This window comes from Hermetia illucens, chromosome 1 (assembly GCF_905115235.1).
Source record: "Hermetia illucens chromosome 1, iHerIll2.2.curated.20191125, whole genome shotgun sequence".
Lineage (NCBI taxonomy): Eukaryota > Metazoa > Arthropoda > Insecta > Diptera > Stratiomyidae > Hermetia > Hermetia illucens.
Window position 1 is genome coordinate 137,191,445 of NC_051849.1, and position 26,768 is coordinate 137,218,212.

The following is a 26,768-nucleotide window of genomic DNA, read 5'->3' on the forward strand; positions in this document are numbered from 1 at the left end:
GTTCAATGTTCCTCTTTCTGGGGCTCGTGGCTTTTTATTTGCTCCGACATTTTTATGCCCTTTTTCTTAATTTGAATGGATGAATTTTATACTTAAGATGCTCTTCGCCATACATGTGCGACTATAAGTGGAATTTAGTGGGCAATTGAAACTAAGAATATCCACATATGTGCGTAAAGTGTGTACCTATGGCTTGCATGGTAGGCTAATGTTCTGAAGGGAACAATTTCTTCTCCTGCTTATGATCCCAAATAATTAACTGAGGGCATTCCTGAAATTTTTCTGGAGATTAATTTCGAATTTTTATTAGTGGTCCGTAATTTCGAGTTATGTCAACTTAACAGACCTGGCTTTTATAACGATGAGACGATTATGTTATTTAGTGGCGTTTAGGCATTTTCCATATTAGGGTCGTTAAATATGGAATTTACGAAAGCAGCCCTGTCAATTGTTGTTTATTTTGATGTGTTCAATTTCTCCGCTTTGATTTTACTGCCCCCAGTGCTCTGACCACAATCATCCACCAGAATTGTATGTGTGTTGAAAATTCCGACAAAGGTCACGGGAATTGTTCGAACTAATGAAAATGTAAGATGAGAAGCGGCTAGCAGCTCTGACTAACACAATGGTAGGTGGCGGCGCAAGGCAGGTGCAACTGGCGACAGTAAACGTTTTTCGAAAGATCCACGAGCTATACGCTCACCGGTTCTAGAAAAGGGATGGATGAAAGGTTAACTCCACCCTAAAAAATCTTAAAATTATAGCAGTCACTGGCTGTCTGTTGAAAACGTAATTTCGACTAGATCTGTTTGCCTATATTTCTGGCAGCTAGAGGAATTGAGCAAGCAATAAACACTATGTTCTGAAGAGAGCAAAAAGTGATTAGAGGTTGAAGTGATAACTGTGAATCCCTTTACAGTGAGTAACATCGTTCTACATTGAGTTTAAGAGGGGGGGGGGGATCTCTGCAGCAGCGAATATAGTCATGTGGGGGGTCAACTGAAAGGCATCGGCTAGTACTCTCCGCAACCGGCTTTTATTTTGATATTTGTTGAAAAGACGAGGAGTTCGGGGACTATAGAGTGATAATTTCTTTCATGGACCTGTTCGCAAGAACTATTTAATTGAACAATTTGAAAAAATGTAAATGCAAAATGCACAATCAGAGGGAAACGTTTCTTCCAACAGCGATCCGAAACAGTGATTAATCAGTCGAAATCGTGGTGGATGAAAAAGCAGAACAAGTGGAGAATACAAAACCGTTTCGATTCTTAATATTGTTGAGAAACAATGTAATTAAGAGTATATAGTTACATTGAAACGATCATTGCAACAGAATTATCTGGATATCCCAGGAACGTCTGTACGGCAAGCTTATTCCAATCAGATTTTGTGTGTTTTTTCTTTAAATGATACATAAAAAACATTAACCAGAAAGACTATCCGAATTGTTTTTGCAATTTGGTATAGAACTTAAACCGTAACTACGCAATTGCCTTATTTTCGCACATTCCAACCCACTTTCTATACTGAATAATTTGTTTCATTTAGACTTGTCATACCAATGTGACGTCACAATAGCTTCGGCCGAGCTTTACTCTTTGCAGAGCCTTTTTAGAGATTTTTAATTTACACAGTGCCTTTGCCAGTCCAGTCAACGTCTAATTTTTACCATTTCATCATTCATTCCCATCCCCTGGAAACAGCTCTGCGACTTTTAAAAACGCTTCAATGTCTGTCTGTCTGTCACACCCGATGTCTGCGGGTAGTGTCTAATTCAGGTAGATATATTTGTACAATAAACCAACAGTATTCAATATAGGTACTCTATATGTACATATGGATGCTTTTTTGTGCGAAGTAAATCGGAAATATGGGTACGATCAATTTATATACGTATATGTATATGTACAATATTCGGAAATAGGCAGTTTGTTTGTTTATCATCATCAACGACGCAATAACCGGTATCCGGTCTAGGCCTGCCTTAATAAGGAACTCCAGACATTCCGGTTTTGCGCCGAGGTCCACCAATTTGATATCCCTAAAAGCTGTCTGGCGTCCTGACCTACGCCATCGCTCCATCTTAGGCAGGGTCTGCCTCGTCTTCTTTTTCTACCATAGATATTGCCCTTATAGACTTTCCGGGTAGGATCGTCCTCATCCATACGGATTAAGTGACCCGCCTACCGTAACCTACTGTGCCGGATTTTATCCACGACCGGACGGTCATGGTATCGCTCATAGATTTCGTCATTGTGTAGGCTGCGGAATCGTCCATCCTCATGAAGGAGGCCAAAAATTCTTCGGAGGATTCTTCTCTCGAACGCGGCCAAGAATTCGCAATTTTCCTTGCTAAGAACCCAAGTTTCCGAGGAATACGTGAGGACTGGCAAGATCATTGTCTTGTACAGTAAGAGCTTTGACCCTATGGTGAGACGTTTCGAGCGGAACAGTCTTTGTAAGCTGAAATAGGCTCTGTTGGCTGACAACAACCGTGCGCGGATTTCATCATCGTAGTTGTTATCGGTTGTGATTTTCGACCCTAGATAGGAGAAATTGTCAACGATCTCAAAGTTGTATTCTCCTATCCTTATTCTTCTTCGTGTTTGTGTTTGACCAGTGCGGTTTGATGTTGTTGGTTGATTCGCCTTCGGTGCTGACGTTGCCACCATATACTTTGTCTTGCCTTCATTGATGTGCAGCCCAAGATCTCGCGCCGCCTGCTCGATCTGGATGAAGGCAGTATGTACGTCTCGGGTCGTTCTTCCCATGATGTCGATATCGTCAGCATAGGCCAGTAGTTGGGTGGACACGTGGTCAATTTGGTTGAAAGTGGTCCCGTCTGGAGAGGCCCATGTATGTTTGTGGACCGCTTTCCGCGCAAACCAGGTACTTCCAACAACCATTTCGTGTGACCCTGCTAATTGAATAGTCCGCAGTCCGTTATCATTTGTTTTTTCGTGTAAGCTATGGGAGCCAACGTATCGCCTGAATACGGGCTCCTTCCCTACTTGGCTGTTAAAATCCCCAAGTATGATTTTGATATCATTTGTTTGTTTGTTTAGGGTGGGGATAATATCTATGTGTGTTTGGAAAAATATGAAGGAATATGCTGGATCTGTAGCTATATACGGAAAGAAAAATATGCGTAGAAGTTTCTCACATAAGATGAACACAAAACCTTTATACCCGAAGCACGAGCTTCCGGGTTTCCAACTTGTTTTTCTTAAAAAAACTTTTACAAATAACTACAATATGTATTAATCCATGCCGCTAACCGTCGTCGGAAATTGAAAAAATGTCGTTGCATCACTCACTGCAACTGAATGTTATATAACTCCTTAAGGCAAGGAAATAAACTCGTTTCTCTGTTATCCACTTTTAGCTTCAAAAACAACGTCAGAAAAATACCCAGGTGACACTCCGATATTACCACTATTTAACTCCACCAAATTAATATAAAGTGTCCGAATGGCTCACGTGGTTAGAGAGCTGGGCTGTCGTAGCGGAAAGCCGCGGTTCAAATCTCACTGGTGGCAGAGGGATTTGTGTGAATGAGTACCCGTGTCAAATCAGGGTAATAATCTCAGGCGAGCGCAATGCTGACCACATTGTCTGTTACATTGTGCTGTAGTTTACCGTTACGGTCTTGAATGAAGTGCTCTAACATACTTCAAGGCTTTGATCCAATATGTATTGTTGCGCCAACGATTATTATTATTATTAAATTAATATAAACAAACACTTGGGTGCTTGGCTCATATTCAAAACAAAAATCCAGCAAATTGATATATACAACTGGATGGGTTATTTTTACCATAAAGAAAATTTTCGAATATTTTTAAGGTTTTGTGTAAAACAAATCGATTTACTGTCTGTCTGTCCGTCCCTCTGTCTGGCTGTCTGTCTGCCACACGCATTTTCCTCGGAGAGATTGACACCAAATTTGGTGAAAAGGTGGGAACTGTGAACGCTGACGCATACAGTGAGTTACATCCTTTTGCGTCGAATTTAAGGGGGTCCCCATACATGCAAAAAGAGGGTGTACATTTTTTATTATCAAATATAGTCACGTGGGGTGGGAACGATCTCGATTAGTACTTCCCAAAACTCATCTTAGTTTCGACATTTGTTGGAGTTCGGGGGGTTGAAAGTGATCATTTATTTAACGGAGCCATTCTCAGAAACTGCCTAACTCAAAAATTTGAAAAAAATCAAGAGCCTGTTACTACATAGTGGCTAGGCTCCGAAATACCTTCTATGCCGACATCCCTTCAAATACAGTTAATAATATCATATTACTATAATTTTTGGTAATTCGCTGCAGAGCCCCCCTTAAGTTTATTCTAGCATCACGAAAGCAATGTAGGCTACAATATAAAGCTTGATCCTACCAAGTTTGATGGAAATCGCACTATCACTAACAAAGTTATAACGGGTCAAAATTGTCACTTCTTTGGAAATTCAAAATTTTGAATGTCAATATCACTCGAAAGTGAATATTCTCACATAATATATGCGTATATTACATGTTTCGTATTAATGGGAAAAATTCACACTCAAATGTCTTTATAAAAGAAATACACAAAACCTTTCATACCTGAAGCGTTCAGCTTCCGGTTTCCCGACTTGTTTTTTGGTCCAGAAGCGAAGAAACTCAGGGCAAAGATAATTCATCAGACGCTGCCTCACCTCTGCCCTGGGAGCAGCGTGACCGAAGCGGCTCACAGGTGTTATACACTCCCTTTTATAATTTGCCACACAAAAGATAAAAATAAAAATACCTTTTTTTTTGGTGCCCATTTCCCCCGCCCATGTTGGAATATAGTATATAATATTGTCGAATAGAAACTTACTGAAGGTTGTTCAGTGTATGTCCATTAAGATGATATGATGATCGTTTGAGAAAGTTTCGATGTTTTCTTGAATAAAAAATTGTAAAAATTACCTATTTTTTGCCCTTTCCGGGTGGGGTTAATCTCTTAAAGAAGCAAACGCAAAAGAAGATCACACATCAATTGAACAGAATCACAAAATTAATACAATTAGTTATTGATTCATATTTTAGATGAAAAACTGGTATCTACTATCATTACATTATTAGACTTGATATACAAATGTGAGATCCATAGTTCGCCTAAACAGGCAAGGTAAATGGCATCACCAAGCCGAGTCGAGAAGCTGGAGGCAGGGGTCGATGGCTCAATGGTTAGGCCAATAAGTTGTCACAAGGGACGGTCGCGTTTAAAATCTAACTGGCGACAGAGAGGTAAGGTATCAGTCGACTCAGCTCTAAATAGAGACCTGATTCAAATCAGGGTAATAATTCCGGGCAACTACAATGTATATCACATTGCCTCCTGATGTGTAGTTACGATTTTCAAATCAAGGATTCTAAAGCGCTTTAAGGCTACTATTGTTGCACCATCGACTATTATCTATGTATATACCCCCGCAGCATCGTTAAAGATGAAAATCCTGGGAGGACTAGAGATTAAGTTCAATGGGCTCGATTTTATCCCAGTCAGTGAAGATTTGCAGGGCATACTGCATATTAGAAAATTTATCTATTAAAAGTTATATTTTCTATTTTTGTAGCGAGTCAAATGAGGGCATATCTGCAGCCTTTCCTGTCAATAGGTCAAGATTTTTAATACAAATTAATGTATGCGATAGACCCACAGCTACCTTCTAAATACGAAAATATTGCCTCATATTGAATTGAATTTCGTACATTCGGCGAAACTTAGCAGAGCTCTTTAACTATTGCATATTCAAATTAGTGGTCGCTAACCAAAAGTTCCTGTCCGTAAGATTTCCTCAACTGTAAAACGGATATAGGATAAATGTGTTTAGAAAAAAATTTTTTTTGGCTTCAGTTTAAATATGAAAAAACCGTTAATGTAGACTCACTGCTCTCATATTCTTCTATTGGAGGAGTCTTAATCGTGTAGGAGAATATCGATTGAATAGTTTCGGATGGCACAAGAAATTCGGTTTGGAGGATGGACAGTGAACACAAGATATACGAATGATTAACCTTAACCTGGTCTAATCCTAATTCTTGTAATACTTCCGCGAATTAAGGCTACCATTCTCATTCCTCACACATTCCATATTTTTGCATTCCTTCGAAGCTCTCATAATTTACTGGGTTAATGTACAATACATGCGTACATGTAGCCTCGAGCATTTCATCTTCAAAATATTTTTCAGCATACGAAGATACGCTACTTATTCCCAATCTTATTATTTACTGTGGATAATCTTCACCGTGTTCATTTCCACTCCGTTTACTCTGAAAAATTTTATATTTTTTGAATTCCTTAAAAACTCAGCACACTCTCTACCGAGAAAAAAAATTTTTGGAATTCCAATCATACAGGTTTTTATGATGAGGACAGATACATGTGGTGCCTAAACATCACTACCTAACTAAAGATACTTCTATAGAGCGAGCGAAGAAGAAGAGGTACGAGCAGTTTTAGTGTTAGGTAGTGAGGTAAAAATCCAGGTATGCGGACAAGAAAAACACGATGGTGAATAAGAAAACAAGAAGACGCCAATGACGACGATCAAGACCATTCGCTAAGACGAGATCCAGAGGAACAGCACGGATTGAGACGAAGACGACGAAGACGACGAAGAAGACCATCGAGAAGATCCAAGAAGACCAACAGGCAACCTCTCCTATAAAATATACAGAGCAGAAAAGAATTATCTGAACATTTTTTTCCTTCGTTTCTTAGCTCCAGGGTCTTCCAATATTATGTACAATCCATACACATACCCATTTTAATGCCTTGTGTGCTCCGTGTGCCCTCTGCGTTTTTACGTTAAGATTTTTTGAAATTTGGGTGCTTAAGATTCCTTTTCTTATTCAAAAAGCAGATGGAAATAAAAGAAAACAGCAACACAAAAGGTAAAACAACAACAAAACAGCAGTCTAAGATGTACTTTTTTATGATCGCAACACGATCGATTTTCATTTGAATAAGGTTTTACTTCAAATTTTGTGCAGAGATCTCTTCAGCTCGAGGCTTTCCTGTCCCTCCGGCCACCTTCACTTGGCAGACCTGGGTATCAGGCCAAGTATATTTTATGCTCATATGCATATTAGGCATTTTGAACGATTGTAGGTGATGTCTGTGGAATTTATTTTCAGTTGGGCTATATTTAAATTAAACATTTTTTCAATATTTTTTCTCGTCTTCTCTTGATGGGATTACGTTAGGTCAAGTTTCATATTGGAGGAGATAAGTGTAGACCCGTAATTGGAAACCGACTGGTTCGGCGCGGATTAGTTATTATTCATGGAATTTTATTTGATAGAAACAAGCGATTTAGGAAACCAAAATGAAGTAAATCCATTTGAAACGACCACTTTTCTATAATTAGCTGATGGGTTGTCGTTGGTTGACCTGAATTGTATCGGAAGTGATGTGGGATGTTGTTGCTTTATGACAAGATCAGCGGAGAGGAATGTCCCCCGTGTTTGAAGTTGGAGATTGAAACCCTGCCACTCCATGGGGAAGTTTGATAGTCCTTTTACTTTTACGCCTTCCTTTAAGTAAGCTTAACAATTTGGCCAAAGCAACTATCTAACCCTAGCAAACATCCTAGGGTTAGCGCTTGAATTTCAAACATTTTGTGGGTCTACGAAGTGCTAGTGTTATCTCGATTTAAGCGAGCTTTTAAAATGGTGACTATCGTTATCGGGTTTGGAGGCTCTCTTCCTCCATAACAGTGTGATTTTAGGTAATTGTCTTAGGGTTGATAACATTATTTTGGAAACAGGGGCATGAAACGTAAAACTGTGTCCTTTTTCCCCCAATATTTAATTTACTTTCATTCATTTCGTTGACCATTTTGAATTTTCCAGATGGCCTTAACACTATATCTCTGATCGGTTTTCAGTTGGGAAGAACCAATTTTCGTAGTTTTGGTAGTAATTTTTACTTCATCGTTTCTTCTTTGTGGGAAGGAAGAAACGTACGAATTTTGTCTAGACATCCCCATCTTTTATCACTATTCGTTTCCAAAGGCGAAAAAATGATTTTTAAGCTTTTATTTGAAACATCGCAACGAGTAACACCTCCTCTTAATGCTCTCTTTTCATAGGTTGCATCTTGTCGTCGATATTATTTTTTTTTGTTATCGGTGCCACGGCCGGAGGTCCTTAAGGACTTCAATGGATCATGACATATTTTCTCAAACACTTCAACTACACTGGTAACATTTGTCTGCTCTGGTTTTGGAGAGAGGCAAGTAGAGTTGGATTAAAGATAAATAACAACAAAACCAAGGCTCTCAGATTAGACATAGCGTCGAAAGCGTTCTTCAATTTATAAAATGTAGAAAGCAGAAATGGCAACGACGGTAAGATTAAGTTGAATTTGTGGTGTACTAGGGTTCTTCCTATGTTGCTATATGGGAGTACACATGAAAGCGATCTCCACTGTTACTCAAAGGCTCTAAGCCTTTACTAATACTTGTCTGTGACGTGACATCTGGGTACATTGGCCTGATACTATTCAGAACAAAGAATTCCGTGGGCGTACAGGCGTGTTATCCGTAGACGGGTTGATCAGAGGGCGGAAGTGATAATGAATAGGTTGCATATTACATTACTGGCTACGCCATGCAGTGGAATCCACTTTCTCGCGACTGTCCACAAGTGGGTCGTCCCAGGAGCACTTGGAACAGTAGAGGAGGAATGTAGGAACTTCGGGCAGCCTGGAAAGAGTTGACGCGTACTTCAGCGGATGGCACGTAGGCGTAGTTGGCGCGTTATCCCTCACCAAGTGGTGAATAGCAACCGTATATAACTTTTTCTGATATTATTTCGGTAATTGGAGCAGGAAAAAGAAGAAGATGAAAAGTAATCGTTGCAGTTTTGATTGGGGAGTTAATTTTTTTCACCAAATATAGTCATGCGGAGTATCAAACGAAAGGTCTCGGTTACTACTTTCTGAAGCCGGTTTTAGTTTTGACATTTATTGCGAAGTTGGGAAGTGTGAGGGGTCGAAAATGATATTTTCTATCGCGGACCCATTCTCAGAAAATACCCAACCGATAAATCTGAAAAAAGAATCACGCTTCTGGTTTCCCAAGTGGTTTCTTACTAGTTTCACCTCCTCTGTATAGTCTTGGGGCAGTGAAAACTTTGCTGATTGAGACAACTTCAATCAGACATATGTTTCGATGGGCGTAAATGTTCCCACGTTCGTAACTAAATAATAGTATCAGCACTGTCTTTTTATATTGCACAGGTCTGGCAGCTAGAGTTGTATTCCAAGGCCCTGCATTTGTGAATTGTAGGTAAAAAACCCCGTCAGCATAAGGACAACGGCCCAAGTTCAATTGCGGTAATGGCACGCCCACCCTCTACTATTATAGTTAGCATAAGCGAGCAGTTTTTCGACACCAAAAACTGAATGGATGTCGGTTTCCTGCATGTAACGAAATTCCAACAAGATAACTTTTCAGCGAATAAAATTCCTTAAACTCCAACCTTGTGTGTCCGGATAGCTGAGTGGTTAGAGCAAAAGGTTGTCGTACGGAAGGTCGCGGTTGAAATCTCACTGATTTCGTGATTTGACGTCGGATACCAGTCGACTCAGCTGTAAATGAGTACCTGAGTTAAATCAGGATAATAATCTCGGGCGAGCGCAATACTGACCACATTGCCTCCTATAGGGTACTGTAATCCTATGGTGTACCGTGACGGTCTTGAATGAAGTGCTCTAACACATTTTAAGGCCATGCTCCAATATGGATTTTTGCGCCAATACTTGGGCAAAATATTTTTAAGAGAGAGAGATAAGTTTAATTGAAGAAAGTATTCCGAACTTTAAGCCAGTATCCGAGAGCAAACCAACATGATTTAGTAAGAAGATGATATGTATTTACGTTTGTTTTCATCTTGCATCTGAAATCAACTGCGATTAATAATTCAACGCTGCTAAAGACCTAACTAATTGCCTTGTAATGTAAACATCGCTATTAAACTACAATATCTCGGATCAATAAATGAAAACCTTTTTCCGAGATACTATAAGAAAAAAAAACTGTAAATGAAGGTGGATAAATTCTCCAAGTCCATAATATATTCTTCATTTATTATATGACACAATTATCCTCATATAACCACTTGTATATGCACATTCTATGCTACAGTAACCATTCTCCGCAGCCGATATACGGTCGCACTATGCATGGCTGCAAAAGAATTCAAATCGTCTATCATCCAAACAACAAACACATTATTGCATGCTGTATGGGATTTCGCCGGGGCTTCGATCTGACGTTGAGGCTCGGCCCCAAAGGAATTTCATTCAATGTTAAGATTAATCTTCAGATCAGACCAAATTCCAGCACAACGACAATATCTCATCCAAAAAACACTTAACGCACTACACCTCCTATATAAATATATACCGCAGCAATCGTACAGGTCGTAAGCAACTCAGCGTGTTTATCTACATAGCAAACACTATAGGAGCCACTATAGAACCCTGTGGACAATCTCACTTAGATTGAGGCCCGGCCAGAGTCAGCAGTATGTGAATAAACGAGTGTAAAAGATGATGATGGCATGAAGGTACGCGGGGCCCAAGCCAAAGCCAACTCCTCGTTCTCTGTAATAAAAATGTACAATAAAAGATTGGATATAGCTGCAAGAAAAAGTGGCCTGTTGTTGGCAAAGAAGTACTCGTAGAAGAGGAAGAGGTTAGTGAGGAAGAAGATGGAGTTGAAGGCTCGAGATGAAGAAGCTGAAATCGGTGGAGGCCGGAGTGGAGGAGAGAGTGAAGGGCATTCAAAACACGACCATGACCAGGTCGATGGAAATGCTTTTTTCGCTGAAATTGTGTTGTTGCTGGTGCAAGTTAGGTTTATGTGTACATTTCTTGTTGCTGTAGTTGCTGTTTTGAAAAATTTACACTATGATTCCCGAAGATTTGTCGCGAGAAGGTACCTAGAACTAGATAAACTGATCCATTCCGACGTCTACAGCAGCAGTATCTCAGAGGATCTCATGGAAATAAAACCTGAACTTTACGCGATAGAAGACAGGATCGACTCCTGTCAGCAAAACGTTCTAAGAAGAACTAAAGCGCGACTATAAATCTAAATTGTTAACAAAGAGCTTTAGCAGCTTCACCATAGCCCCGTATGTAAAACAATGTCGACTTTAATTCCGGCGCCCAATGTGGGTGAATGGGGTACAAACCTGCTAGATCCGTTTAAACGAAAGCGCATCCTTACCAATTATCTCGTTGCATCCGCCGCAATTTTCTGTACATAGGATGACAAATGTGTTTTCAATCTACTCTCGCTGACTGTATGCCGCATGCTCATAACATAACTTTTCGTTGCTTCTATTTTTCTGTTACTTTTTCTTACTCCGCAATTTTGTTGCTTATGTTCTTGGGAGCTTATAAGAAGACTTGTTGTCGTCGTGGTTGTTCTCTTCCACCTTATTAATGCTTCTCCTTCAAATCTTGGATCTTCTGAGTTGTCTTTTCTATCTACTCTCCTCATTCCTCGCATGGGGATTTTTTGCTGGTCGATTTCGTTTAGTCGGTGCTGTGTATCTTCAATTTTTTTTAATCATTTTTCCACTTTGGCACGGATCCATAGGTTGAATGCTTGCTGGAACATACCCCAATCCACTCTGCATACTGTATAGTGTGCAGTGTGTATGCTTGTACGATTGTGTGATTGTTGCTCAGAAATCCCTTATGTTATTTCGTGCGCGCCCCGTTTCGCGCGGCTTATCCACCGCGACCGCACCACTTTTGTCCGTCGGCCTGTCCGTCCGTCATATATGGAGAGGATCGAAGACATAAGACGCGTGTTCAGTAATTCAGGTAGCCGTGCGGATATAACTTTGGAATTCCATTCGTTTATAATCCCCGCTCCCGCTCGCCCTGCCTCCAATGACTTGCTTCTTGCGCTGGGTCTGAAGAAGTGTAGTGGGTCTCTTTAATATATTTCTTGTTTTCTTCGCATTTTGGACCACTTCTTTGAACCGGCTTCGTCTACAACGGCATGGCTATGGCCAAAGCCAGTCAGTGTAGAATCTAGATGTAGTGGATGGATCCCTTATTTTATTCGGGTTTCCAAGTGCCTCGAGCCTGTACATACTTTCAGAGCCTTGTGCTTCTTGCCATACTTTCGTGGTCTTTTTGGAATTTTCAAGCTGTTGTTGTTGGTCCCTGGTGTTCTGGCTGGTTTCAAGAGCGTTCCAAGCATACTTTTTTCGAGCCTAGGTTTTGCGCGCTTTTTACGTGGCTTGCCTACCATGTCGTTTCGTCGTTTCACTTTTATTTTGCGGATAGTTTCGCAAGTTTCCAACATATTTCGTCATTTTCATTAGGTGCAGCGCTCCGTCTTTACGAACTTCATTCCAAAATATTGCAAGTCCCAGAAAGCGCTCAATTAGTGAAGTCGAAAAGTACTTTATAATACTTTGCATATTCTCCTTGATAAGGATAAGAAAATGGACAAGAGAGTTTCTTAAATAAAATAAATTCCCAAAACCTTCTCTGAGAAATGACTTATATATACGAGTCCTAGCGGCGTAAGACTAAAGTCTGCTTAGATCCTTAATTTCAGGAGTAAGCAGTTTCCTTGCAGTAAATCGACGCCACTCAATCTTGTGGTTTTATATTGGAAGCTACAGAAACTGACAACTATAGGCAAATTCAAAGGCTAAGTTTTCTTCAGACATAGTTTAAAAAACCAAATCGAAATAAATTATGGGTTATAGCCACCTGGATGGGCTGCGTCTCGTCTGACTTTCAGCAATGGTAGAGCTCCTCTTGGGCTAGAAAACAGACACGTGCAATAGAAAATAAAGATAAAACTCACCTATCAAAACTGCTAGGCCGAATAGTTCGGCATCTAACATTCCTTGTTTGGCGAAGTGCAAGCATGTTTGTGTGTAAACTTCGCGTATACGACTTTTTGCTTCGACTAGAAAGTATAGTGTACGAGGTTGTGTTGTGCCTAATAATCTGCAAACAATAAAAAAATGTGTGATAGAAACCAAATTGAAGAAAGAAGGCGGAAATCAAATAATTTATTAATATTTGTATTTTCGGCTCCCAGAAATAATTGAAAGCGAGAAAGGGGAAGAGAATGATGGTATGAAACAACTTACCGAAGGGCTAAAAACCGTGAACCTGGAGATAGCGGTCTGGTCGGTGGCGCGCATACCTCTAAGGGTGCGCTGACGGTACAAAAAGCTCGCATGCTGCATCGTTACCACCTGCAGTAATCTGCTGGAAATATTCTTTTCTGAAACAGATGAAACATGATATTACTTTTCGAAGAAAATAAATAAAAATAATAAATAAATAAACCATAGTGTTGGAGAAAAAAGCATAAACATGGACGAGGAATGAGGTAGATACCAAAACTCTGGTGGCCAATTCTTCTACCAAGAGATTTGTCTTTTATTTCCATATTATTGTCGATGCAGTTGTAATAAAGACTTAGAAACAATGCCACAACATGAATCGCAGGAGAAGGCTTGGAAGTAGGCTATTAGGACTGTGCATCGAAACGAAAAATGTTTAGATGAATTTCTCATTAACAATGTATGCATCAAATTTTACTTAGATGCTGTCATTAAAGCGAAAGTCAAGAAAGGAATTCCGTCAATCATTGCAATTCACGTGTCCGGATAGCTGAGTGGTTAGAGCAGAAGGCTGTCGTACGCAATGCAGGCAGTGGAATTTGTACCATGGTTTGACGTCGGATACCAGCCGACCCACCTGTGAATGAGTACCTAAGTCAAATCAGGGTAATAATCTCGGGCGAGCGCAATGCTGACCTCATTGCCTCCTACGGTCTTGAATTCCTGATCCAATATGGATTGTTGCGCCAACGATTATTGTTAATATTATTATTGGAATTCACACTTTCACTCTTGGGCTAGGCATCGAGCAAATGTGATTCATCATCATCATCATCAACGGCGCAACAACCGGTATCCGGTCTAGGCCTGCCTTAATAAGGAACTCCAGACATCCCGGTTTTGCGCCGAGGTCCACCAATTCGTCCCTAAAAGCTGTCTGGCGTCCTGACCTACGCCATCGCTCCATCTTAGGCAGGGTCTGCCTCGTCTTCTTTTTTTACCATAGATATTGCCCTTATAGACTTTCCGGGTAGGATCATTCTCATCCATACGGATTAAGTGACCCGCCGGATTTTATCCACAACCGGACGGTCATGGTATCGTTCAAAGATTTCGTCATTGTGTAGGCTACGGAATCGTCCATCCTCATATGGGGGGCCAAAAATTCTTCGGAATATTCTTCTCTCGAACGCGGCCAAGAGTTCGCAATTCTTCTTGCTAAGACCCCAAGTCTTCGAGGAATACACGAGGACTGGCAAGATCATTGTTTTGTACAGTAAGAGCTTTGACCCTATGGTGAGACGTTTCGAGCGGAACAGTTTTTGAAAGCTGAAATAGGCTTTGTTGGCTGACAACAACCGTGCGTTTAAACTGATTGTGGCACCAATACTTACTCATCACACTGCGTGGTCGACAAAGAACCAAAACAGCCGACATATGGAATCTTCTACACAAACCGTCTCATTTTCGTCAACATTTATTTCCATCGTTTCGAGGGCCCTCACTTGTGATGCAATACTAGATGATTACTCTATTCAAAATGCATTGAAACGGGTGACAAAAGCGTTATAGATGCAAAGTAGCCAAATGAAGCTAGAATACCTAGAGTCGTGAAAAAATATGCCTAAGCCATTTTTTGTGCGTTGGAAGATGGAAATTTTCATAGCAACAAACATCCTGCACGCTGGATTAACATCAACTCCTCCACATCCCTAAGATCTACCAGATATCACTTTGCAAGCTGAGCAGGATTTTAGCTGGTTACTTTTTCTGGTCGTCTAGTTACCCTTATCTACTAAACATCTCCCATCTTCTTTGACATGCGTCTTGGGAATTCGCTGGTCAGTCTTATTCATAAAGTATGAACATGTACCATACTCCCTATATTGTTTTGAAGTTGCGAATCACCCATAGTGTATGTAAATTAGTCAATTAACTCAGCACGTCTTCCTTTTCTTTGATAGTTCCAAGTAAGTTCTAGCTACCTAGTTTTAGTTCTAATATATACATCTACATATATATTTATCCGCATTGGGAACCGGGGAAGCAGTCAACGATGCTCTGGAGATGGAAAGGCTAAGACGGTTGGTTGGTCTGTCGGAGCTTTCGACGAGGAGAGATTCCTGGCCGCATTGGAGGGAGCCCATGATCTGGATGGAACAGCGAAGCATACGACGCTACGATGCCACGACGACGTTTGCACCACGACAAGAGGCCAAACTACTGGTGGAACACGGAGATCGCTGCCTTGAGATCCTCTTGTCTCCGAGCGAGGAGACTTTCCCACAGGATAGGGGGAAGGCCGGAGCACCACGAGCGTGAGGAGGAATCCAGGGATCTGCGAAGCCACCTTAAGAAGGCCATACGGAAAAGCAAGCGGGAATGCTACCAGAAGCTCTACATGGAGGTTAATACGAATCCGTGGGGTACCGCCTACCAAGTTGTAATGAACACGATCCGAAGGCAAAAATCACCTTAAGTGACATGCTCACGGCTCTTGTTGCAAATAATTACAATTCTTTTCCCGCAGCAGGAGCAGGATGAAAGTGAACCCCAACTGGCAGCTCAGCAGGACGTCTTCTCGATCTCTGGTGTTATCGAAGAGGAGCTTCGAGAAATCTGCAGACGTACTGGGGATAGCAAGGCTCCGGGATTGGACGGAATTCCGAACAAGGTTCTGAAGGTGGTGAAGGGGTCAAGGCCAGATCAAGGTGGTTCGCAAGCACATTCGAATCGTGCATAGCGGAAGAAGTATTTCCCGTCCAGTGGAAGAGGCAGAAGCTGGTCTTGCTACCGAAGCCCCAAAAACCACCCGGCGTGCCATATTCATATCGCCCTATTTGTCTCTTAGACACCATGGCGAAGATGTTGGAGAGGGTGATATACAACAGGCTGCTCCCGTTCATCGAGCTTGCGGGTGGTCTTTTGGAGCGGCAATATGGGTTTCGGCGAGCCCGTTCTACGATCGATGCAGTAGCAAAGGTCCTGGAATTGGCTCGAAATGCAATGGCCATGGGCAAATGTTGTCCTCTGGTGACGCTGAACGTCAAAAATGCTTTTAACTCAGCCAATTGGGGCTGAATTAAGGGCGTTTTGGCCAAACTGGGTGTTCGTAGCTACTAGGCTCGGCTAATCGAGAGTTACCTTTCAGACAGACTTCTCTGGTACGAGACGGACGACGGGCCGAAGGAGTACATTGTGACAGCAGTTGTGCTGCAAAGTTCTGTATTGGGATCACTGTTGTGGAACATAATGTACGACGGAGTGCTTCGCCTATGCGTGCCGGAGGAGGCAGCTCTGATTGGTTTCGCGGACGACCTGGCGGTAGTTGCAATTGCAAAGCATCCCGAGGATATGGAGGTTTGTGCAAATGAAGCCATTCATACTATCAAGTGATGGTTACGAATGGCCAAGCTAGACCTGGCGGACGAAAAGACGGAGGCGGTCCTCATTACCAACCGTAGGAAGAACAACACGGTTAACTTTCCGGTTGGGAATCGTGAGGTCGTCTCAAAATCAATTGTCAAATACCTGGGGGTGATGTTCGATGCCAAGCTGAGTTTCAAGGGACACTTGGATTATGCGCGAGAGAAGGCAGCAAATGCTAGCTCATCCCTTGCAAGGATGATGCCTAACGTGGGAGGGCCGAAGTATAGTCGCAGGTTACTTATCGCGGGAGTGGTGAAGCCGATTCTGATATACGCGGCCCCTGTCTGGGCGGGAGAGTTGAACCACGCTGTAAAGCGGAGAAAGATAAGTTCGGCATACCGGCCAATTGCGCTAAGGTTGTCCGGCGCATTTAGGACGGCGTCGATGGAGGCGGCGTGTATGAAGAAAGCTGGATGGCGGTAAATGAGGCAGTAACCGTGGCGCAGACAAAACTCCTGAGGCGTGACATGGACGAGCTGGTATAGCGAACCAGAACTTCTCCCGCGAAGTAATACTTCCCTCCGGGGAGGGGCGGAAGAGTGGGGATGGTTTTAGTGGGTGCGATTCCCACACACTGCTGCAACCTGGCGCAACAGCGTCTTTCTAAGATTTCCACCTCCATCCATAAAAAAAAAAATATATATATATATATATATACATGTATACATAGCTGCGAAAAAAAAATAGCAGTCAGTGTTAGACGGCAATCCAAATGATTGTGATTCTGATTTGGCATTCAACTTTTATTGCTTTTTTATTTTCAAATAACAGAAAAACTAACCAGTAATGGTATTCAAAAGAAAAATAAACACAATTTCTTTTTGTGTTTAAAAAAAATCGAAAAACGAGAGTTCAAGGAAAATAGAAGCTGACATTTAAAAAAAATAACTTGAACCCTAATACATGTAAGTGAAAAAAACTTAAATTATGCTTAATACTTAGGTGTATGACCTTTATTTTTAATAACGTTGTTGCGTCGGACGGCCATTGTCCATTGTGCCATTGTGTTAACAAGTCGTTGACAACGGTCCACGGGGGTGGCACACCATGTGTCAAAGCCTGTGGTTTTGCCATAGTAACGACATTCTTGACATCAACACATAAATTCAAAATAGGGTTGGGGTCTGGCGATTGCGCTGACCACTTCAACACCTCCACCCTATTGTTCTGAAACCACTTCTTTGCTTTTCTGCTCGTGTGCTTTTTGTCGTTGTCTTCCCCAAAGACCTATATTATTAGCATTCTTCAATGGCGTGAGGCACGTTGATTTTATCCAATATATTGGGCCTACACCATAGAATGAAAACCAAGCTCACACCATAATGCTTGAACCGCCGTGCTTAGCTGTTTTTACAGTATATTTGGTGTCAAACACGGAATGAGGTGGACGTCTTATGTAGCTACGGGACCCCTTGCCACCATACAAAACAATCTCGGCCTCATCAGACTACAAAATGTTTCTCACTTTCTCGGTCTCCAAACTTAAATGTGTTTGACAAACTGACAACGTGCTGTTACATGCCTTTTACTGAGCAGAGGAACTTTTTCCGGACTTCTAGTTTTCAAATTTTTCTCTCTGAATCTCTGTCGAACAATTTGAACTATAGTTACCACATAGCGTTCGTCTTTTAGCTGGATTGCCGTCATTAAAGAGTTCCTCTTGCTGAAACAGGCTAACCGCCTCGAGTTTCAGGCTTACTTTTGAATTCGTGTGCATTTGCAATAATTTTCGCTGAACACTGCCAAGGACCCTGGAGTTTTCCTTCCTTAATCATGTTTTTTTTTATGATTTCCCTTTTCCTCCGGGATGCAGTGGTTTCCTCGTCGCACCATTGTAATAATAACACTACTTTTCGATTCAAAACTATTCAAAATCATACTTTTTCATTAAAAATATATTTTGTGGACGAAATATAAATTTAGACCGTAGAAAACTCAACGCAACGTGGAAAAGGCAGGAGTTGGTTTTGCTACCGAAGTCACAAAAACCACCTGGCGCAACCTCTTCATATCACCCTATCTGTCTTTTAGACACAATGTGGAAGATGTTGGAGAGAGTGATATACAACAGGCTGCTCCCACTCGTCGAACTAGCGGGTGGTCTATCACAGCAGCAGCACGGATTTCGCAGAGGGTGGTCGACGCAACGGTCGTAGACCTGACCCGGGAAGCATTGCCGCTGGTACGTGTGGTCGTGACGCTGGATGTCGGGAATGTCTTTAATTCGGCCAACTGGGGTTGGATTAAGGGCATCCTGGCTAAACTGGGTGTTCCTGGTTACTTATCTCGGATAATCGAAAGTGTCCGGATAGCTGAGTGGTTAAAGCACAAGGCTATCGTATGGAAGGTCGCGGTTCAAATCTCACTGCTGGCGGTGGGATTTGTATCGTGATTTGACGTCGGATACCTGTCGACTCATCTGTGAATGAGTACCAGAGTCACATCAGGGTAATAATCTCGGGCGAGCGTAATGCTGACCACATTGCCTCCTACAATGTACTGTGGTGTACCGTAATGGTCTTGAATGAAGTGCTCTAACACACCTCAAGGCCCTGATCCAATATGGATTGTTGCGCCAACGATTAATATTAGTCGAGAGTTACCTTTCGGAGAGACTTCTTTGATACGAGACCGACGACGGGCCGAAGGAATATATTGTGACAACAGGTGTTCCCCAAGCTCATCTCTAGCAAGGATAATGCCTAATATTGAAAGGCCAAAATCTAGTCACCGGGTGCTTATCGCAGGGGTGGTGAAATTCATCCTGCTATTCGCGGCTCCTGTATGGACGAGCGCACTGGGTCACACAGTGAACCAGGGAAGGATCAGTTGGCATACCGGCCAATCGTGCTGAGGGTGTGCAGTGCATATAGAAGGGTATCTAGTGAGGCAGTGTGTGTCATCGCGGGGATGATTCCCTTGGATTTTCTAGCGAATGAGACACACTGTCTCTATTGGGGAAAGAGGGGAATCCTGCCGAAGTGACTGCGAGCTTCTGAAAGGCCACCAGGAAGGAGTTGTACAGGAGGTGGCAGCAACGTTGCGATAATTCCGACAACGCAACAGTAACTGCGATACAGGAAAAGCTGTAGGTACCAGCTCGAGCCCGGAAAACGCGACGGACGCGTGACTTAGTTGTGCTCGCGAAGTAATACTCATAGTGGTCCTGCGAGGATATGGGCGGAGAAGTGGGGGTGGTTTTAGTAGATGAGTCCCACACACTGCTGTAACCTGGCGCAGTAGCGTCTTTTTAAGATTTCCACCTCCACCCATTAAAAAAAATAATAATATTGGTGTATCATCGAGAAAAGTCGTACTCACGATCCTAGATATTAGAATTCTACGCCTCTGGGTCTGCCAATATTGCTATTATATTCAAGTCAACAAATCCTTGCCGAATACCAGCCAAAATGTTTCAGTTTTCATCTTCCTACATTTTATAATAGCACGCAGCCAACTTCTTACCGTCGTTGACAGTAAAGCCATCGCAATGAGATCATAGTGCTTCAATATTGGTCATTGATTGCTCACTTGCACCCCAAGCGGCTGTTGGAGTAACGCTATAATGGCACTAAACTACTGCAAATTATAAGGAAACGATTTCGCGAGATGGTTTCGTCTCCCCTGTTTTTAGTAGCGAATGTTATGCTTTGATTTAACCGCGATCATTCTGGTGAAAAGATAATTTTTCGACGATCTTCTGGTGATTTTGACCGCCGCTGTCTTAATATTCTCCACTCATGAATACTAACCTAAGGAGTTTGTTTCACTCCCCTTTTGTAGATTCAAATAGCCCGTTTGAATGCTTTTTTCTCATTTCGCTGTATGTTTCCTGCAATTAATCGAAAATGGATTGATTGCCGTAGCTTTGACACGACCGTTCAGCTTTCAGACGTACGCAGTGCATCGGTCACCAGTATACATAGCATTCAGGAGAAAAGAACCCTGATGAATCATATTATATTCCCATCCGATGGTACTTTTACTTCAGATGTTGGTGAAGCGGGGCCTGTGGGGTTTCTCACCCCATCGAGTGCCATCCCTTTATTTTGTTCCGGGGAGATACCGAGGTATAATGCGAATCCCACATTGACGACGCACGAGCCCCGAGAACTTCATGAAAATGCTTCTTGTTTAAGTAACTTTTCGACCGATTGGGCCATTTTTCTCGATAGAAGGCCTGATGTCAAAAAAAAATTACGTAATCGATTAAGACTAGCCGACCACAAAGGTTTTTCGCCGTACAAGGAATATGAAAATGCTTAACCAATCACGTTCATTACAGACACTAAACGCCGAAATTCTCAAAATACTTTCCCTACTTCATCAAAATAGGTATGAAATTTCTTGTAGTTTCCTTGTGTAAGGAACATTTTCAGACCATTTCACGAAACTTTTCTAAAAGTAAAGACACATTCATCGGGTAAATTGTCTCCAACTTGAGCGGGAATTCCAGCGATAAAAGCTAGACATTCTGGGTCTAAACGAAGTAAGGTGATAGAACTTTGGAGAGTACTACTTTGCCTCTAGCCACGCTAATGGCAATGTGCTTTTGTGATCTAGAAAGCCAAGTGATAACAGAGGCGAATCAGGTGTCGGGTTGCTTCTGACGGCTACCGCAAGATGCGGTCTCTTGACTTAGGAGCCTATTTCTGACAGACTTCTAACTGCAAGTTTCCGGTCTAGCTTTTTTTTTGTTTTTGTTTTTGAGCTCTCTTCTTAGCAACGAGAGTCACTTCTCGGCAATGTTGCCTGGAGAGAGATCCTCTGTATTTAAATAGAGCTGCTGCCGAATCCCATCCCAACTTCCACAAGAAAAAAAAGTGTAATTGGCGTCGTCCACAACTCCATTGCAAAACACACAATCCGGAGATCGTTCTTTTCTAATTTTGTGCAGGTAAAACTGAAAACCTCCGTGGCCACTTAAGAACTGGCTAAGGAAATAGTCAGTTTCGCCATACTTCCGATTCAGTCACGGATCTAAGTTGCCGATGAGCCACACAGTCCATCTGCCTCTAGTTTCATTTTGCCAAGAGAGCTGCCGCTCGCCTAGAGTGCGTTGCCATTCTTCATTAGCAGCCACTACCCTTGGCTCTTCTCCCTTGTGCTTGTATATGGCTTGACGCTCCTTAGCAAGAATGGCAACGGGAATCACTTCCGCGATCACAATCATGACCGGTTCAGAGACAATGCGGTACGCAGACGTCACCAGCAAAGCTACCCGTCTGTGTACTTGCGCGAGACGTTTCTGATATAGCTCCTTGTCAAGAGTGTCAGTCCATGCCTCTGCGCCTAGAGCAGGACAGACTGCGTTGACCTCATCAGGAAACGTCGCCTGTTAGACGTAGGGCCTCCAATGTTTGCCATTAGCCTACTTAACTCCGAAACTCTAGTTGCAGCCTTGTTCACAGCTGCTTTGGTTTGCTCAAAAATGCTCATCTTTGAGTCAAGAGTTACCCCGAGGCACTTTACTGCTGGTTTTGACTCGATTATCGACACGCCGAACGATATGGGACGTAGGGTCAGAATTCCTTTTTTAGTCAGGATGACTACTTCGGTATTTTCCAGTGCAAGGTTGAAACCATGAGTAGTCATCCATCCGCTTACCCCTCGCATCAATATGCGAGTCTGCTTTGCACCTGTTCGACAGTGCGTCCAACAATAAGCGCCGCGACATCATCTGCATAGCCGACCAGAGGCGACTCTTCTGGCATGTCGAGTTTAAGTAGACTATCATAGGTAGCGATCCAGGGGTCCGGCCCCGGGATAGATCCCCATACTACCCCCGACGTGACCTCCATCCTCCTCTGATCCTCTAGCGTTTCATAGAGCAGGGAGCGGGTCCTCAGATAATCCCTCAATATCCGTAGGAGATAGTTCGGCACATGGAAAGTATTGTGTAGTGTGCCTAGAATGTCTTTCCATCTTACGGAATTAAAAGCGTTTCTGACGTCAAGCGTTACAAGGAGCACCACGCGTCGAGTTCGGTGACTATGTGCCTCCGCTCGTCGAACGGCATCCACGACTTGCATGATAGCATCGGATGCGGATCTCCTTGCTCTAAAACCGAACTGCCGTGGAAATAAATCTCCTGCAGCGCATATCGCTTCAGCAAGTCTTCTTCTGATGAGCTTTTCGAGCATTTTTCCAGCAGTATCAAGCATACCTAGTGGGTGGTATAACTACGGCAATTCGGGGTGGCTCTCCCTTTGCTGATCAAGGCAAGCCTCCCCATCTTCCAGTTATGACAGTGTTTCGACAAAACGGGGTTCACTTTCACAACGTTGCACGCACAGAAATAGCGCCGGGGTGGCGCACACCGAGAGTTTGTTTCCACCACTTCGAAGGCAGTGTATTGATGGTCGCTTGGCGAGAAGTCTTGCAGAACTCACTGCCCGTCCACCAGCGACACCAGTGATTCCGACGCGAAGTTTACATCTAGAATGCTCCCCTCCCAGCCTGGGCGCCGGAACGTTGGGGTGGATCCGGTGTTTAGAACTACCAGTCCTGTTGTCACCGCCATTTCCAGAATTTGTTTCTCTCTGGACTCTCTGTGAGGCATGCCTCATTCAAGTGCCCTGGCATTGAAGTCACCCCCAACAAGTATCCGCCCATCTGTGCGTAATATAGCGTTCTCTAAATCATTAAGCATGCGAAGTCCGGCATCGTCTCTTTCGGCGTAAGATAGACACTGAAAAACGTTATCGCTGAACACCGATTCCAGACAAAGCCATCCCTTCGGCCTTGGGTAAGAGCCCTAAGGATGATGCTGTCCCGAACCCTTATGGCAGCGATACCTGATATGTCAGACGCCATGAAACTGGGTCCTTGTTTCGGTACTGCTCACTGATGTGTACTAAATCAGCTTTGGTCTCCGCAGCGAGCGGCGCTAGCAACTCGTCCGCGGTTGCACTCCGGTGCATATTGATTTGTAGTATGCGAATCATGTTGACCACGTCCTAGCTCTTTCCAATTCTACTCTGAAGACTGGACACCGCCCCGATCCCCGCAGTATGCGCAACTTTCTTCCGGTCCAGCTTAAGGAGCATGACAATTGTACAACCTTATTCGAACATGTGATGGGGAAACACGATCTTAGTGGCCGTAATGGTAATGGTGGGAGGTTCACCGATTTCTGCAACTTTCACCGCTGAGAATGTCGCAGCATTGGGCCGCCTGGGGCCGGTGCTACATAGGTCGTCGTCGGCCACGTTCCGAAGGGGCGTCATAAAATCGTGGAAGCGGATCGATGAATGGAAGGCGTTGAAGACTCTACTGACCGCTGCGAGTGATAATGGATGAACAATGAATGGATGTTTATGAATTGGTAGGAGGAAAGACCAGACCAAAGAAACCAGACATTCTGTAGGCTTGACTGAGGAGTCAAAGTAATAAAGCTTTCTATCAAACATAACTTAAGGAGGAAATTTGGAAGGCCTTCGTTACCAAAACATCCATTAGCATTGACGTTGTATCGAAAGAGGAGTGGTCGAAACAGCTGAGACGAAAACTGAGGAAAAATGATTACGGAGAAGCTCAGACTCTGAGAAGATAGCACCATGTTCGGTTCTTCTTGAACCAACCAAGTTCAAGAAGCGCATGGTGCACATAAATTTCGGGATTAAAAGATAAAAGGAAGGGATTCTTACGAAAATTGGGAAGAACCAGATCCATGATATGGTTATAGTTATTACGGTGGGCATTGATTTGAGAACCAAAGTTGTGAGAGCTAAAAAAGAGGAAATAATTAGGCAATTTAATGGAAGGGAAATTGAGAAAGTAAATAGGAACACCCTTCGACAAGAGAAGCTAGACAGTACTAAGGAAAATAGATACAAGATCCAATGAACGGGTCGCAATTTGGAGATGACGTACAAGCAGTGAGAGATTTATAGGTACGGGCACAGAAAGAAATAAGAGGAACATCGGGAGTATGCATCTTCATAGCAATGAAGACATTCTCCTATATGATATGCCCCTATAACTGCATTTGAAAATAAGTATGATAAATATAAAAACATACCACAAATTATTTTATCAACGATTTTTGGATTGGTATATTTCATTTTCTGCCCTCTTACCATTTGTTTCACCCATCAAGTACCAACTGATAATTTACTAGTCTCCCTCATAAATTGCAAGCTTTCAAGGTATCCTCCTTGCCACACAAACTATAACTCCCAAATAGCTTCTGTTCGTGGGGCAGACAATCTGCTTTGACTGCTACCACTTTTTGCATGCAATTTATCCTGTCCGGGTGCGTATAAAAAATGATGATTGTGGTCTTCCATTCTTTGAATATACACTCGCGGATAGAATTATCATGTGCATGTAGTCAAATATATATTTCTGGTGGTCAACCACTTGGCTATCACATGCGTCTTTATATATGGGCGAATCCGAAAAAAACAGAAGCCAGACAGACACCGAGAACGCTCGCGCAGATACAGAGATGGTCTTAACAAAAAAGATGATAAAGCAATATCGTTTAAAAAATATTTGTATTTTTTTCGCTTCTGGACATATTTTTCAGGTGTGTGCTGCAGTGGTTGCGTTTTAATTTTTTGACGATGTTGCGGAATGATGATTGGATTCGGAGGTTCGCGCATGTCCCTCTGGATAATTTGCAAATTTTTGGGCGAAAAAGGATCAACGAGGATAGGATAATTACAGGCTTCGCATGTGCTTTGGTATACTTATATGGAGTAGTCTTCGAGCTTCTGCAATGCATTAGAATCAGTAGTTACCTCGGCGATTAGAAAGGTAGCACCATCTAGTGGGATGGTTTATGCATACATAAAACTTATTATTAGCAAGTATCGCAAACGAAAGTTGAGGAATCGCTCGAAGGAATCGCAATTATCAGGCACAAGTCGCAAACATGTATGTGGTACACGAGTCTATGGGGGTAGGGACCGCCACAAAAACAAATACTAGCTTATATAGTTTAATAAGAGCTTGAGTTTGGTGGACCTGGTTAAGAGGTTGGTTCTGAACCAATTTGACCATCCTATCGTCAATAGAGGCGCGTTGTAAACGGCTCAAACCTCTCTATTTTCTAGGCGAAATTTGACGCAGCAAAAGAAATAGCCGAAAATGATTCGTATAGCCAGGATGGTATCTTAAGTCAAGCTCCTAAAACAGCGGTAAGAATAGCGTTAAATATATTCACAGAAATATTTATCAAACATTTCAAAGAATGAGTATTTCTCGCACCCACTGTGCAACAGAAGATAGTAGTTATTCCGAATCCGAAAAAGCCACCTTTGTTCTTTAGACCGGAATGCTTCCTGAACATGAATGTGACATAATTCGAATGACTAACCTATAATAGACTACTTCTTCTAGAAAGAAGGCTACTCTTTCCGAAAATTCGTTGAGGTTCCGAAATAATTGATATTGATTGATTGATGCTGCCAATATGGTAACTAACGTGTTAAAAAATAGGTTCGAAAAGGAGAAACTGGTGGAAAACACGAAAAAATGCTTGCAATTTCACAAAATGAAGAAAATTAGTCGACTTCCGCAGGATGGAATAACGTACGATGTTCCACATCCATTGGCCATTGTAAATCGCTTTAATACAAGGGTCAATTCTAAGTCTACTCCTGTAGATATGTGTATGCCTTTTTAATGCCCTAAACCAACGGAGGTTTAGGGTATGATGTAGGATTCCGAATTGTTGTAGATCTCCTCGCTCAAGTTTTGAATCACATTTGTCGTCAGCTTAAAAGTTTTGTTTGAAGCAACCTTAGTATAGCCAACTGCATAAGAAAAGGAAACCAAGTGGAGGAAAACGGAAGTGTGAAGTACACTCTAAACATGTTGTGATTATCAAGCAACATCTGATAAAATAACAGATGTAATAACATTGATAATTTCGTTTTTTTTTTTGACAAATGATGACAACACTTTGAAATCACTGTGAGATTAGGTGCTGTCCCAAATACCATTCGCGTTGACCAAGAAGGTAGTTGTTTTAGGCACTTTAGTTCCTCTCACGCCATTAACAAAGTTTTCGTGTGTTTTGAGCCGGTATATGGGAACGTACTAAATCTGACATATCCTTAATACCAGGAATATCGCAGCAATCTAAACAAAAATACACAGCGCTCCACAAGAAGTTTAGTCAGGAGCAAGTCAGTAGGAGAAAGGAAAGGGTGGAAAGATAAGCACCACAAACGGTCGC

At 42.4% G+C, this 26,768-nt stretch overlaps 1 protein-coding gene across 3 annotated transcripts in view; it reads right to left on the reverse strand.

Moving 5' to 3' along the window:
* LOC119650478 (protein expanded) overlaps nucleotides 1-26,768 on the reverse strand; it is a 161,490-nt gene that overhangs the window by 22,579 nt on the left and 112,143 nt on the right. For all 3 annotated transcript variants that reach the window (XM_038053360.1, XM_038053362.1, XM_038053361.1), the window contains 2 exons: nucleotides 13,172-13,308; nucleotides 12,880-13,025 (listed from right to left, as the gene is read on the reverse strand). In XM_038053360.1, the coding sequence (XP_037909288.1) occupies nucleotides 12,880-13,025; nucleotides 13,172-13,263 (238 nt within the window). In that variant the 5' untranslated portion in view covers nucleotides 13,264-13,308. The remainder of the gene's footprint in view (nucleotides 1-12,879; nucleotides 13,026-13,171; nucleotides 13,309-26,768) is intronic.